General features: G+C 35.0%; 1 protein-coding gene across 1 annotated transcript in view; it reads right to left on the bottom strand.

The window, feature by feature from the left end:
* Positions 1-961: 961 nt before the first annotated feature.
* The window catches only part of LOC105226202 (protein Wnt-5), a 240,607-nt gene continuing 226,949 nt past the window's right edge, over positions 962-14,619 (bottom strand). The window contains exons 8-10 of the mRNA XM_049450738.1: positions 6,451-6,553; positions 5,633-5,800; positions 962-4,608 (exon numbers count right to left, since the gene is read on the bottom strand). Of these exons, the coding sequence (XP_049306695.1) occupies positions 4,421-4,608; positions 5,633-5,800; positions 6,451-6,553 (459 nt within the window). The 3' untranslated portion in view covers positions 962-4,420. The remainder of the gene's footprint in view (positions 4,609-5,632; positions 5,801-6,450; positions 6,554-14,619) is intronic.

The raw sequence follows: 14,619 nt of genomic DNA, 5'->3' as shown, positions 1-14,619 counted from the left end.
AAATCGACGAAGAAATGGTTTGTGGCGGGTCCTTTCCAAGATTTGGCGTATGGGGAATATCTCCGTCAAGATCGGGAAGGACTTTTTCGAGCCGTTTGATACCAAACGAGGTTTCACAAAAGGCTAGTCCATCTTATACGACTTTTTAATCTACTGCTGAAGAAAATAACTCGAGCTTCAGATCTGAATAGAGAAGATAAAATGGACTCCGGACGCCGATGACATCGATATCATAGGCCATAAAAATCACGCCACTAGTTCTGCTTTCTCCAAGTTTCACAAAGAAGCGAAGCAAATGGGTGTGGTGGTGAACGAGGGCAAGACAAAATATCTCCTGTCATCAAATAATCAGTCGTCGCATTCGCCACTTGGCTCGCTTGACACTGTTGACAGTTATAACTTCAAAGTTGTAGATAATTTCGTCTATCTCGGCATCAACATTAATACCAACAACAACGTCAGTGTCAAAATCCATCACAGAATAACTTTTGTCTCTTCGGACTGAGTAGGTAATTGAGAAGTAAAGTCCTCTCGTCGAACAAAGACAAAGTTCTACAAGTCGCTCAACATCACCGTCCTGCTTTATGGTCCAGAGGCATGTAGAATGACAACATCTGATGAGTCGACGTTACGAGTAATCGAGAAAAAGATCCTGTAGAAGATTTATGGTTTTTTGCGCAGTCGATAGAACGATGAACTGTATCAGATATACTACGGCATTGACAGAGTACAGCGAATTAAAGACAGCGGCTACGCTGGATGGGTCGTGTCGTCCGAATGAATGAAAACACTCCAGATCTGAAATAATTCGACGCAGTACTCCCTGCACATACATAATATTAATTGATTCATAAATAAAATCACTAAGCCAAACCAATCTCATAACTTTTTCGAAACTAATTTTCGAAATATTGTTAAGCCATCTTACTCCAGTAAATTCCTTCCCTTATTGAGACCATTTTTGAAATCAAACACACAATTTTTTCAACATTTTGTTTTTCATCATTTAATACGTTTTATCTGTTGTTTTTTTTCTAATCATTTTCAATCATTTGTGTTTTGCGCCATCTATATTAGTTAAATATATTACTATCGCATTTCTTGTAATCGCTAAAACTTATATATTAAATTTTTTACACTGTTTTATTTTCATTTTAAATTTAATTGTATATGTATTTCGTTTACTCTTATTATGCGTTTCATAAATTACAATACATACATACAATGCTGCTTTTCATTTTGTTGCGTCGCGAATATTTCATATTTATAATCTCAAATATTTCACATATTCAAAATGCAATGAGTGTCATATACATACATATATATTTTTCCGCTTTTGTTCTATTTAATCACTATTTTAGCTCTTCTTTTGAAGTATTTATATTCTTTGTGCACGAATACTTACATAAATACATATGTGTGACTTTGATCCGCAGAAGTCTGCGATTTGAGTTTGGGTCTCTGCTGCCTAAGAACTCAACACTGTATCTTCTAAGTTTCTATGTAACTTTTAATTTTAAGCACACCTTCTTTAATGTTTTTAGAAATTATTACTCGCAAGTATTATTTTATTTTTTTTTATTTAAAGCGATAAATATTTAGTATTTCCTTCACACATACATATGTACAAATATTAATTTTTTACTCGTAATTGAGTATAATCAAGAATGCGAAAATGTACTTGCAAATGGACTTTAATTCGACCAAGGATACTGTGAATGCGTACAGCGCTCAAATAAAATGTTTGACATAATTTAAAATAATTAATTTAATAATTATTAAAATAAGAGCTAATCCAAATTTATGTTTCATCTAAAGGGTAGTTCAAGTAAAGCTTCACCCACATAAGCGCTTAAATGTTAGCTAAGTATAATATCTCTACGAAGTGAAAGATATGGTTAATCACTTGATTATGGTAGGGTAGCTCAAAATCCGTATGATTTTACGCAAAATATTTTCTTTATCGATGAAATAAATTTTTCATACGATGGCGATGTTGAAAAGCTAAGCTTCAGTATGAAAAAAGATTGGAAAATTTAAAGGTAATCCCGAAGAGGCCATTACATTTAACCAATATTTTTCGAAAATGCTGCTGAAAACATCATTTCGGCCAATATTAGATATTTCCAAAAAATAAAGCCATAAACTTGAGTCACATTCGTCGGAGCCACAGAGGAGATCTTGACAGAGTCTACTTTTTTAGTTGCTGTGTTCGGCAATTGGTAAACTTCCCATACACTTTGAACGCCTAGATGTAGGCAACATCTTTTGAATTTTTATTCATATATAGAGCCACTTTGGTGAAAAAAGACAGGACGTAGTTGTCAATCTTTTATAATGTAAACTCAAGACAGACATGATTTTAAAATTATTTCTATTCAAGATTTTTTTATTGAAATTAATAACTTTATGTTGGTAAGGTTGTGGAAATAATTTGGTCGCGGATCTACGAGTGCCGAACTGTAGGCAATCGGACGAGTTGCGGATGGTGCAAGTCATTTTGGTGCCAATAAACACTAAGCAGTACCATTTTGTCGCCATTCAACACCCGCATAAGTCAAAGGTAGGCTCACTTGAGTCGGTAAGCTTATGTTATCAGGACAGCAATGGAGGAGCTCCCAGTGAGCCACAGTAACGTCCAGAGACTACGGTGAAGTCTACTACTAATATAGTTTAAGCCATGAAACCTTTTTCCTACATAGCTCCCGCTTTATGTTTAAACGTATCGCGGTAAGTTTAACAACTCCAATAAGAGTTAATTTCAACATGGATCAAAAAGTCCAAATTGAGAGGCCTCTAAGAGGTAACCGTGTATCGAGAAATCCCACTGCTTCGGGCTGGATTTGGGGATGTAAAATTCATGTAATGCTAACACGAGTTTTACCGCAGAAAATAGTCATCGAAAGAGGTCATATGTTTCAATGGGAGATACAGGAAATGATGTTGCTAACTTTATGTAGTTGCCATTTTTTTTATTTATAAATGCTCGTTTCAAATGTTTTTGAGTATGACATATCTTTCTAGCATAGATTACTAGATTCAACTAAATTGAATTAAGTTTGATATCAATCATTTTTGTAAGGCGGAATATCGCTTTATTAACCCATTGGACTTCAGTGCCACTTTCATGATGAGCTGATAAATATTTTTGCCAATTCGAAAGATAGTTACAAATTTATAATAGGATCAAACTATGTTTTCACTTTATGTCATAATATCGCCTGCAAAAATCTCATAAGTCACAAAAAAGAAAGTTATCGCATACAAATGTATGTATAAAAAAAGGTATCTAGCATTCTTCACATTATTATTCTCATATCAGTAGCTGTCAACAATATGCTCTGATTTGCTTCAATTTTTCTTTAAATAAGTGATGTTTACAACTAAAATTACGTAAGTTAAAGTAGGCTTCACACTAAACTAGAGTTGTAAGTTATGCGTAGTTAGGCTTATATATTTGTATATATGTATTTTAATGAGTAAATCTACGAACTAATTAAGCCGACTACACAAATACAGTGCGTAAGAAAAGTGTTAGTACCGCGTAGGAAAATTAAAAGCACGCTTCACTTAGCTACATATATTTTACACACACACATATACACGCACGCACTTACACTATAGATTACAATATGGAACTACATACATTTTATAACTCTAAATTTAGCGGATGGTAATTGAAAATTCATTACAGTAACTTCAAATGCTTATATAGTAATTAATTGATTTTTTTTTCTGTCAAATCAAATAAATGTTGCTTATATTTATGGAATTTGCTTTCTACATACAAATGTGGTGCTTGACGGGAGCTGTCTGCGCACCTACTACTAAATATACACACATACAATTACACGGAGGGTATCAAATTTCAGCACATCATCGCACATAACATTTAATTACATACATTTAATCAGACTTAAGAACTAATTTCATTTTGCATATACAATTCTTTGTATTAGTATGTATATGTATGTGTGTGTGCTGGACAACTCAGCGTTTTTATTTTGTGTTTCATATCATTTCATTTGTGCAGTTACTTAGCTGTTTTAATTTACAGTTAATTGTTTCATATTTTATTTATAACTGATGCATACATACATACATACATACTGCTTAACTTTATATACTTGTATGTATGCATATCCGTCTGCGCAGTCAAACACGCATACTTATAATGCAGCGGCCAAACGAAGGGATTATCGGAGGGGAGCACAGCAACTGTTTTGGAGAATACTCGTTTTTTTATTCGGTGTTATAATTTCATGTATTTTTAGCTTTATTTACTATTTTTTTTATCGCGTTTATCGCCTCCTTGCCGCCGTCGCCATGTGTTGTTGAGTAGTTTCACTTTTATCATTTGCTTTTTAGTTATTTATTTTCGTATGTTTGTTATTACATTTGCTTTTTTATAATTATTTACTTATTTACAGGTGTGTTCCTCGAGCACTTTCACACAGACATCACATTTGACCTGGCAGCACCAGTGGAATTTGCAATTGCAGCGTTCGCGCACCACAATGTTTTTGGTGTTGTAGCCTCGACCGCAGCATAAGATGCCGCAACCATCCAAGCCGGCGGATGTTTTATTGCAAACGCGACCATGTGTGCCTGTAAGTGGAAAATAATTAGCGTAAATTCATCAATAATTTTGGGTTGGCAGAAAAAGAGCAAACACTATAGAAAAATTATATCCTTGAAGGCATGCAAGGAATTTTTCTATATCAGAACTTTATTTGCGGTTTTTTATGCGTGCAATAAAATTGGGAATCATATTTCAATGTTTAAAATTGTTCGATTTTTCAGGATCCTGAATTGGTTGCTCATCAATATATTTAAGTATAAGAATGCAGTTTGAGTTATATTTTACTAAAATTTTTTTGTCGGGATCCCGAAATGGTTTTCTGCCAATCCCGAAAACTCAAAAACCCCTCAAAAACTGCAATTATTGTTTATATGACTTCAACAAATTGCCAATCATTTTTCAATGTTTAAAATTTTTCGGGATCCCGAATTGGTTGCTCATCAATTCCGAACTCTTTGAAAGCATTTTAATATAAGAATGCAAATCGAGTCATTTTTCATTAATCTATTCTTTGGGATCCCGAAATGGTTGTCTGCGAATCCCGAAATCCCCAAAAGCACTCAAAAAATGCTGTAATTTCCTAAATGTAAGAATATGACTGGAACTAAATCTTAAAGTGCAACAAAATTTCAATTATATCGGAGTCCCAAAGAATAACAATCATATTTTAGCCTTTGAAATTTTTGGGTATCTCTAAACAGCTATTTTTGATAATCCCGAAATCATTGCTTAAAGACTGTTGTAATATTCCAAACGTACAGATTTTATTTAAGTTAATTTTGTAAGGCAATCAAATCTTTAGCTTCAAAAATTTTCAGGATCCCGAAATAGGTTTCCTCCAATCCCGAAATCTCGGGATTCACTAAGTGACTTGAATTCGATTTCCATATACATACATACTTCTACTATTTAAAATCAGTTTCTTCAACTTTAATTTTAAGTTTCTTTCTTTAACATTTCTCTGTTAGACTTCTATGCCTTTTGTTTTATCTACATACATACATACATAAGTACATATCTGCAAACTGATTTAATTTTCATTTCACTCACCTGGCCACTGCAACTGCCGGCTATTGCGACACCAATCTGGGCTCTCATCCAGATACACCAAATCGTGCGACGTTGGCATTTTATACTGCGTGTCTTTCACTTGCAAACGACCACGTTTATTCAATTTCACAACCGTAGCCTCTTCATACTTTTCACGCAAATAGTCGCCTGTAAAAAAAAGCAGTAATCATGGTATTAGTAAAATTGCCCAGTTGGATATATTAGTAAAAATATTTATAATTTACAAAATATAATAAAATAGTTCTTTCATCTACATTTTTACATCCGATTTTCTTCTAAGTTTTGACAAGTTTATATGGCACATATATCAAATGATTACTGTATATGTTATTTGGATATGAACTTCACTTTTGCCAGCGATGCTGTGCGCCATCTAGTCATCTACCGAATCGTGCTGTAAGTCGATAAAGCGGTTTTTACAGCGAAGTTCTGAACCAGAAATGTTAACAAAATGTGCAGTGCATTATGTTATTAACATAGCTGTTAGACGTGAGAAACATGATGTTGTTAATAACAGTGTAAGAAATTGTTAGATGGTTACATTAAAAAATGCTAAATATTGTGTTAATATTATTTCTTGTCAATTTGTGACGGCATCATGCAAGAAATTTAATGCCGGAGCTAGTATACAATTACAGAATGATTTTTATTTTCGCTAATACTTAGCTTTTGAAGTTACCAAACATTAAGTTGGGAACTCTTATTCTGGCATTCACTGGCGTTTTTCTAAAATACTTTATATATGAAGGTTTATTTGTCTCAGTATGACTAAAACTAGTTAAACTTAAATAACATACCGATCTCTCTGATCGATGAGAGCTGCTGCCAACAGGTGATCAAACTGCATGAACCAGAGACACCATGACATTTGCAGGTGATGCGCGTTTTCTTGAGGACAGCCTGAAATGAAAAAATATTATTTTGAATGATTTTATATTTTCTGATTTTTTATATTTTCTTCTTGAATAAAATAAAGTTCAAATATTAAATTTTTTCTTGCGAATTGTTCATTATATGGAAGACAAAATAATGTATTTTACTAAGTCGATAGGGCTGTCTTTAATTATTGTGCCAAATATAATACAATATAAGCGCGATCTGTCAACCAGTTTGTTTACAGCTGCTGCTTAAGTCGGTACACCTCAATAGTGCGAGGCGAATTTTACAATGGAAAAAAATATCGAATAAAGAATTTGTCTCAGATTTTTTATTTCAAACCAAATTTCGTGCGCGAAATCGTTACAAATGTTGGAAAAGGCTTACAGTGATTCATTTTTTATCAAAAACACAAGCCTACGAGTGGTACAAACCTTACGGTCAAGAGATCGTTGAAAAGATGCCTTATTCTGGACGACCGCCGACCAGTTCAACTGATGAAACTATTAAAAAGTGAAGAAATGGTATTTGAAATTCATCAGGCAAATGGTAAAGCGATCGCAAAAGAATTGGACATCTTTAGAGAATCCGCTCGAATGATTTTAGCCAATATTTTGCGTATGAAACGTACTCTGGCTAGACTCGTCCCGATAAAGCTGATTTTTTGTCAAAAAGATTACGATTGTGACCTAATTTAAGGCCACTAACGCAATGATCACCATCAATCAACCACCGCATTCACCAGATTTGGCTCCGTGTGATTTTTTCCTGTTCCCTGAACTGCAATTGTCGCTCCGTGAAACCCGTTTTCAGTCGATCGAAGAGATAAAGCAAAAATCTTCGGTATCGATCTGAAATTTTGTACACGTTATTCCCTCCGCAAGCAAGCAAGGAATCAAGTGCTTATATGGAAAACTTTTTCATTTGAAGATAGATCTTAAAGAAATGTAGTATGGGTTTTTGTCCATATCAATGTTACAATCTCCAAATATATTATTCAAATCATCATAGTATATAGCTGTAGTTCAAGCTGACCGATTAAATTCAACTTCATCTAGGGAAGTATTATTTACTGGGCAAGGCTATTATATCTTTGATGCAAGCACTGTTAAAGGTTACTTGTTTTTTAGCCTCGAGTTGTTTAGGAAATGCTACGCTGGATGCTTTTTTATGTGGAAAACATACTCGAAGATTAAGCATGGCCACCTAAGGACTAAAAAATATATACTGTAGATATGGATAATTTTTACAAAATTTTTTTGAAAATTTAAATTTTCAAAAATTACGCAGAAAGATTTAAAAAATATGAGTGCATAATACAAGTTGAATGCTTAAAGCTTTTAAAATCGAGCAAAGGACAATTTGACCCACAAATCTGAACAGCCAGAAATCTTTGATACTCCTTTAAGCACAAATTGAAACCTCAGTGACACAGCAATTACTTTATATCTTGACCATTGATAAAAATACATACCTACACACATATGTATATGTTCTAGTGAGTATGTGGGTCTGCTGCAGCGTTTTCCGGTTGCGCTGGCATTCATTCATACAAAAGAATTGCTCATATTTCCTGCTACTTAGCGAAATAATTTGAAACCTTGCCACAATACAAATACGAAGACTTGCTGCTGTCCACTCACACACACACACAAGCATCAGCAGACTGATGGGTGTACAAATATGAACTGACACACACAGTTGTGAAAAATAATCCTGACACAAGAGTGGTAAACATAAGAAAAAAACGAGCGAGAAATATTGAAAAAAAAAATAAAAAAAAAATAAAAAAGTTCAAAAGAGCGTTGGACACAAATGCATATGTATGTGTGGGATAATGCGGTGTTATGTGTTTGGATATGCTTGTGTATAAATATCTGTGAAATATAAAAAATGAATTGAATTTGCGATTTGTGTGTTGGCATTTGGCAACGTAAACAACCACTTATTGCTGCCACAGCGCCACTGCAGCTGCCACAGACGTTGTTGACTTCCTTACACATTTATACGAGGATTTCCAGCTAACTGCCGGCGTTGCTTGTGGAACTAAGCGTAGTCAACAGCATTTGTATGCAAGTGTGTGTGTGTGTGTGTGCTTCTGTCACATATGAAAGCGGACGACGACAAATGATAAGAAGAATTGCACATAAAATGTTGCAGAAAGCACCTCCTCGCGGTAGTTAGTTAGCATGTATGTGTGCATGTGGCAACATGGCTGCCTACAAGCAGCGACACAAGTGAAGCTGCAAAGTCATGTGGCCGTGGCTGTCGGCAAAAAACGAACTTAAATTGATGCAACATTACAATTGTGTGGCATATCAAATGTCAAACAAAGCAGACAGACGAACGCTTAGTAAAAACAAAAAACAAGGACGGCGCAACAATAGCAACATCTATTGCTTTGCTTGCTGTCTGCGTGCAACCAGCTTTGGTTGCAAAGAAACTTTATAAGAACACAGCAAGCACGCAAATATGCAATTTTTAGCGGCAGCAATAGTAATGGCAGCAACAACAACCAAACAACAATATCTGAAGAATATTCGGTGTGCGGCGCGCGGTGTACAACAACAACAAGTGCATCAGAGCCAGGAAACGCGCAGTGAAATACAATCGATATTTGTTGTCATTATTTCAGTCGCCAATAGTGAAGCATAAAGCAAGCAGTGGCAATAAAGTTCGTTGCAAGAATATTGCCACTGATAAAAGGTACTGGAAAAGAATGAAAGAAATCACCAATCGACTGATAGCGCTGTGAAACGCAAAACTGTCTATTAGTTAGGCTTGATTTTGTAAACACAAATAGGCAAGTACAGGGTGACACCATTAGCTTTTGAGCTTCTTGTGCAATATATTAGGTAGTCGAAGAAGTCTTTTCGTATTTTGTAGACGAACAGTTACATCTGTTCAAAAATGAGTGAAAATAATGCAGAAATTCGCTAAATTCTGAAATTTTTGTATAACAAGAAAAAAGTTAACTTCGGTTGCACCGAAGCTAAATATCCTTCACAGGTGCATTTCTGTGTTCAGTTTGTATGGAAGCTGTATTTTTTAGTAATCCGATCTGAACAATGTTTTCGGAGATTATATTTTTACCTTAAGCAGTAATCCATGTCAAATTTCCTGAAGAAACCAGGTCAAATGCGAAAGTTTTCCTTACAAACCCTTGATTCCGATTGTTCGGTTTGTATGGCAGCTATATGCTGTAGTGTGCCGATCTAAACAATTTCTTCGGAAATTATATTGTTGCTTTAAAGAATGTTCTATACCAAATTTCGTGAATATTTCTCGTAAAAAAAAATGTTTCCTTACAAGCACTTGATTTCGATCGCTCAGTTTGTATGGTAGCTATATACTGTAGTAGAATAATATCGGCGGTTCCCACAAATCAAAAGCTCCTTATGGAGAAAAGGATGGATGCAAGATTTCGAGCAATATCTCCAGAACTGAGGAACTAGTTCGGGTATCCTTTTCATTTGAGAAGTACAGCTCAGCAATTGATCTCTTTTTGTATACGCCTCGAACATACATATATAAGGCAGCAATATGCGACGAAAGCGCTGACTTTGTCACTCCGACTAACGGCAATTGCTGCTGCGGAAACGGAAGCAGCTTATGTCATTTGTTGTTGCTGTTCATAACACTTGTTTGTTACTGTTACGCTGCAGCGTTGTTGCTGGCGACATGCGGTATATTACATTTTTACACTGCCACACAAGCCGTCTGCAGCCATCACTACGTGCATCACGGCACCAACATGCAACTTTATTTGCTTTCGTTTCACGAGACAACAAAAAAAAAAAAAAAAATACAAACGATCTTGTCCGAAGTTGATTGTCTCGTGTCTCACTCACTGTGTGAGCGGCTGCCAAAAGAACACGTCCAAACACACAAGCTCAGTGGAGCATCACAACGCTATCAAAAACAGCAAGTGCAGCAGCAACAACAACTATTACAAGCAGTTTATTACATACACATGTATATGGTTTCAGGAAAAAATCGAACTTTGTGGGCAAAGACAACACCTCCAAAGGAACAATACCCGCAATGCACCCAGTTTTTATTAGAATTTCTTTGCTTTTTTCGCTGTTTTGTTTGCGACTTGGTCAATTGAAGTGTCTGCCACATTCGGCGCTCATATGTACCGCTATATATATATGTATATGTTTATATGTGCTGAAAAAATATTGCACAAATGTTCGTATACGTTTGGGATCTGAGCAGTATTTTTGCCAGTGCCAAATGTTGATGAACAAGCATTTAGCAAAGAAAATTGACATGCATTGGAAAAAATTAATAGTCGCAAACAAAAAAAGTACCGTACATAGCAAAAAATCGCAACGATCAAAAATACTGTTTGAGAAATGTTATTGAGTTCCTTTAATTGTCTCAAAGCGAGTGTGTTGTGAAAGAAGGAAGAAAAAAAGTTAACTTCGGTGGCACCAAAAACATAATACCCTTCATACATAGATGCATCTCTCGAAGCAAAAAAGTTTATAAAAAGTTCCTTTTCCAGATTTTGATCGGTCAGTTTGTATGACAGCTACTTGCTACATTGATCGTTAATTAAGAAAGTTTTCATGCAAGTATTTGATTTTGATCGGTAAAATTGTGTGGCATCTATATGCTATAGTGGTTCGATATCAAGGACTCCGCTAAGTGAGCATTTTCTTGGAAAGAAAACGTCGTGTGCAATATTTCAGGTCGATAGCTCAAAATCTGAGGCTCGTATAAACAGCCTTCGTGGCAAGCCTTTTAACCCTGATCAGGGTATAAAAGCTTTGAAGCAATCTAATGCCGGGAAAATTGTGCTTTTAGTCAACTATTGGCAGTAAATCGCCAACAACAAAGCTGCGAACGATACGTCTAGATTTGATTTGAGCGCAACTTGCCCAGTAAGGTTAGCTTGGCTGAAATTGAACAGTTTTACACACAAGAAAGTTTAAAACACTATTTCCCTAAATCGTAATTATTTAAGAATTATAGTCTGTCTCCTTCCACCTCTCCTCCACCAATTAAAAACATAATAACCAAACTGCACCCAATATTTGCGCCCACTACTGTAAATGTATGAAACCAAAAATATTGTGATATTTTCCCGCCCTGCGCAAAATATATGCACCGCTATTTGTTACTTTAATTTTTTTGTTTTTAGTTTAGCCTTTAGTAACGGCTATTTTGTTAGTGTTGTTACTGCTGTCACTTTAGTCGCTGCTCCCATGTTGGCTCTTATTGTGGCTGGTAATGAGTGATGTTGGCTCGCTGTGAACTTTGCAAACCTTTTTGACAAACTTGGTCGCCTCTGCCTTTTTTGCAGCTGAATTTTTCATTTGGCGTTTGCATTTTCAACGCTGTTTGCGTGTGTGTGCGTGCGTGTTTTTTGGCTTGCTGCCACACAACTAGTGCCACAAATGGTTTTCAAACAATCCAGCTCAAGCGCAGTTTGTTGTTGCACATCCATTTTTTATTCCCCCAAAAAAAAAGGTAAAAATCTTGGCAACACTATTGTTAGTGAAAAATTGAATTTTTTATTATTTTACAGATATGGATTTGCTTGTTTTTGCATTTTCTTTTTTGCTGTGTTGCACCGACTCACTCACCTTTGTGGTTTAGGCTATTTGTGGCGAAATTTTGCCACGCTATGGAAATTGCGTTTTATAGAGAGGCGTGAATGCAAAGTGGAAGTGGTGGAATATGTTGCAGAATTTAATATTTTAGTGAAATATGGATGAGAGCAAAGTTTTGTATGCACATAAAAACCACTTATTTGAATACAGCTGGGATTTAATATTAAACTATAAAATATGGTGTACTATAAACAGGAGTGACTATTAAAATATTGGGTAGTCGACTAGGTCTATACTACCTTGATAGAAATTAATTGGAAGCAAAAAATAATTAAACAACATTGAATTACTTTGACGGTTACTTTTCGAGTTACTTTGTTAAATTGTTAATTTAAATTTAAATCTGGCGCAAGCTGGAGAGTGAAGGAGAAAGTGTTTAGATGTTTCCACCTCATCATCTTCCCTGCAACTTTTATAAGTTGCGTTCTTTAAAATCTTTAGCCACACCACGTGAGTGCCAATGGAACAATGTCCAGTTACGACAATATCCAGTAGGACACCAATCACCAATCTGGACCGCAACGTTTTCGCAACCCCATAAGTGCTGGTTCCTGACCAAGCTTACTAAGCTCGCGCGAATACCATCCTAATGGGATTTGGGTAAGGATGCCTTTTCTAGCGAGCTCATCGGCTTTGCAGTTTCTGAGGATTCCTCTGTGGTCAGGCATGTATACAAATTTAATTTGAAAGTAGTTTTATGCTATAGCTAGTGAGGTAATTTTACTCTTTAAATAGTCAGTGAGGTCACAGTCACCGAGTTCAAAGTCCCTCCAACCTTCTTCTTACGCTCTTCGATTCTTCTGTGAAAAACTCTCTTCGCCTCTTTTCCAGTGACTCCGCCCCATTCACCCTGTATAACAAGTATGTTTGCGATAATGTAATTATTTGCTTACAACACCTGACAATGTGTCAATATACTTAGTAGACCAATCAACATTCTCAGCGATGAAATGTGGATATTTTTCATTTCAGGGGTTACCTGGGTTTACGGGTTTCAAAAATTTGATTTTTTTATTATCTACGACAACAATTCCAGAACACCTGTAGAATATTGTCTTATATATATACATATAATAAGATATTTCATTTTTTATGAAAAAAAAAGTTTAATAAAGGCTGCGTTTTACCCGAGGAAACCCATGTAACCTTAAAGAGGGTTATCCACCTTAGTGGTTTGAAAAAATTCACTGTATGTTTGCAGAGTTTTAATGTACATAACCAGAAACATGCTTGTGGGTTTATAAGACATCGAGCCCGAAACCACGTAGTGAAGGGAGTCTGTTAAGTTTTGACAAGGCTCTGACAAAATTATGAAAAATCATTAAATTGTTACTGATTCACAGGAATGAGCTTTTTCGGATTTTTTACTGTTTTTGAATTAAAAAACATGTTGCTGCCATATTTTCAAACTTTCAAATAAATATTCAGAGAAGCTTGTGGTTCTAAAAACATTAAGTAATATTTAATAATTCTTTGCTTTAAAGTATCAAAAATTGAAAACTATTACAAAGATGTCAAATACGTCGCACCGACAATGTTGTATTCAAGAACGTTTCAAAGTCAAAGTTTTTATATATCCAAGTTTATAAACTTATTAATTTAATATAAAAAATATGCAAATATCACACATATTTTTTTACAAACCATCGTTCAAAATAGTCGCCAGGAGCGCAAAGGTGAATGACTCCCTTGATAAAACAAGTATTAGCGGCATAAACTATCTTAATGTATTGAAAAAAGATAAATTTAAAATGCAGAATAGCATTTTTGTTATTTTCTACTTGCTATTAAAAAAAATGATTTGTAGAATGATAAGAATTTAATTAACTTAATTCGTTTTTAATTTTCAAACTTATTTTAATTAAATAACAATTATTGCAGCTGACCCAACCTCCAACTTCAAAGGCGTTCACAGATGTATCATATTTATTGCTACAATAAATTTGAACAAATTGCGATTTTTTTTATTGAAATCAATAACGAGAGAAATAAATATTTTTTTATGCAAAAATTCACGCTTCGATTTTATCGCAACATTTTTTTAATGAATTCATGTCTATGACATTTATATTTGTATTTATAGATTATTAACACGAGATTACACTGATTTATGCTTGAATATTATGCCACTTTGTTTGCCAAAAATCACACACATACACGCCCGCCAACATACAAATGTATGTTTTCAAAGAATAAATTTCAGCTGATTTTATCATAAAAAAACATTATGTGAATGTCAAGCGGGACATTAATTTATTGAAAACAATTATTTCGTAGCAATAATTTTTATACCCATACCCACTCTAAAACTCAACGCCACTAAGTGTTGCATGAACTGTTAATTGCCACTGTCACAGTTGGCGTGAAAAATCTCAAATGCTATTTTGCCGCACCCCATGGCCACAAGCAGCGCTGAGCGTGCAACACATACTGTGTGTGCCACATTAGCCAACTAACCAAGCATTA

This window comes from Bactrocera dorsalis, chromosome 3 (assembly GCF_023373825.1).
Source record: "Bactrocera dorsalis isolate Fly_Bdor chromosome 3, ASM2337382v1, whole genome shotgun sequence".
Taxonomy (NCBI): domain Eukaryota; kingdom Metazoa; phylum Arthropoda; class Insecta; order Diptera; family Tephritidae; genus Bactrocera; species Bactrocera dorsalis.
This window is presented reverse-complemented; position numbering and strand designations above follow the sequence as displayed.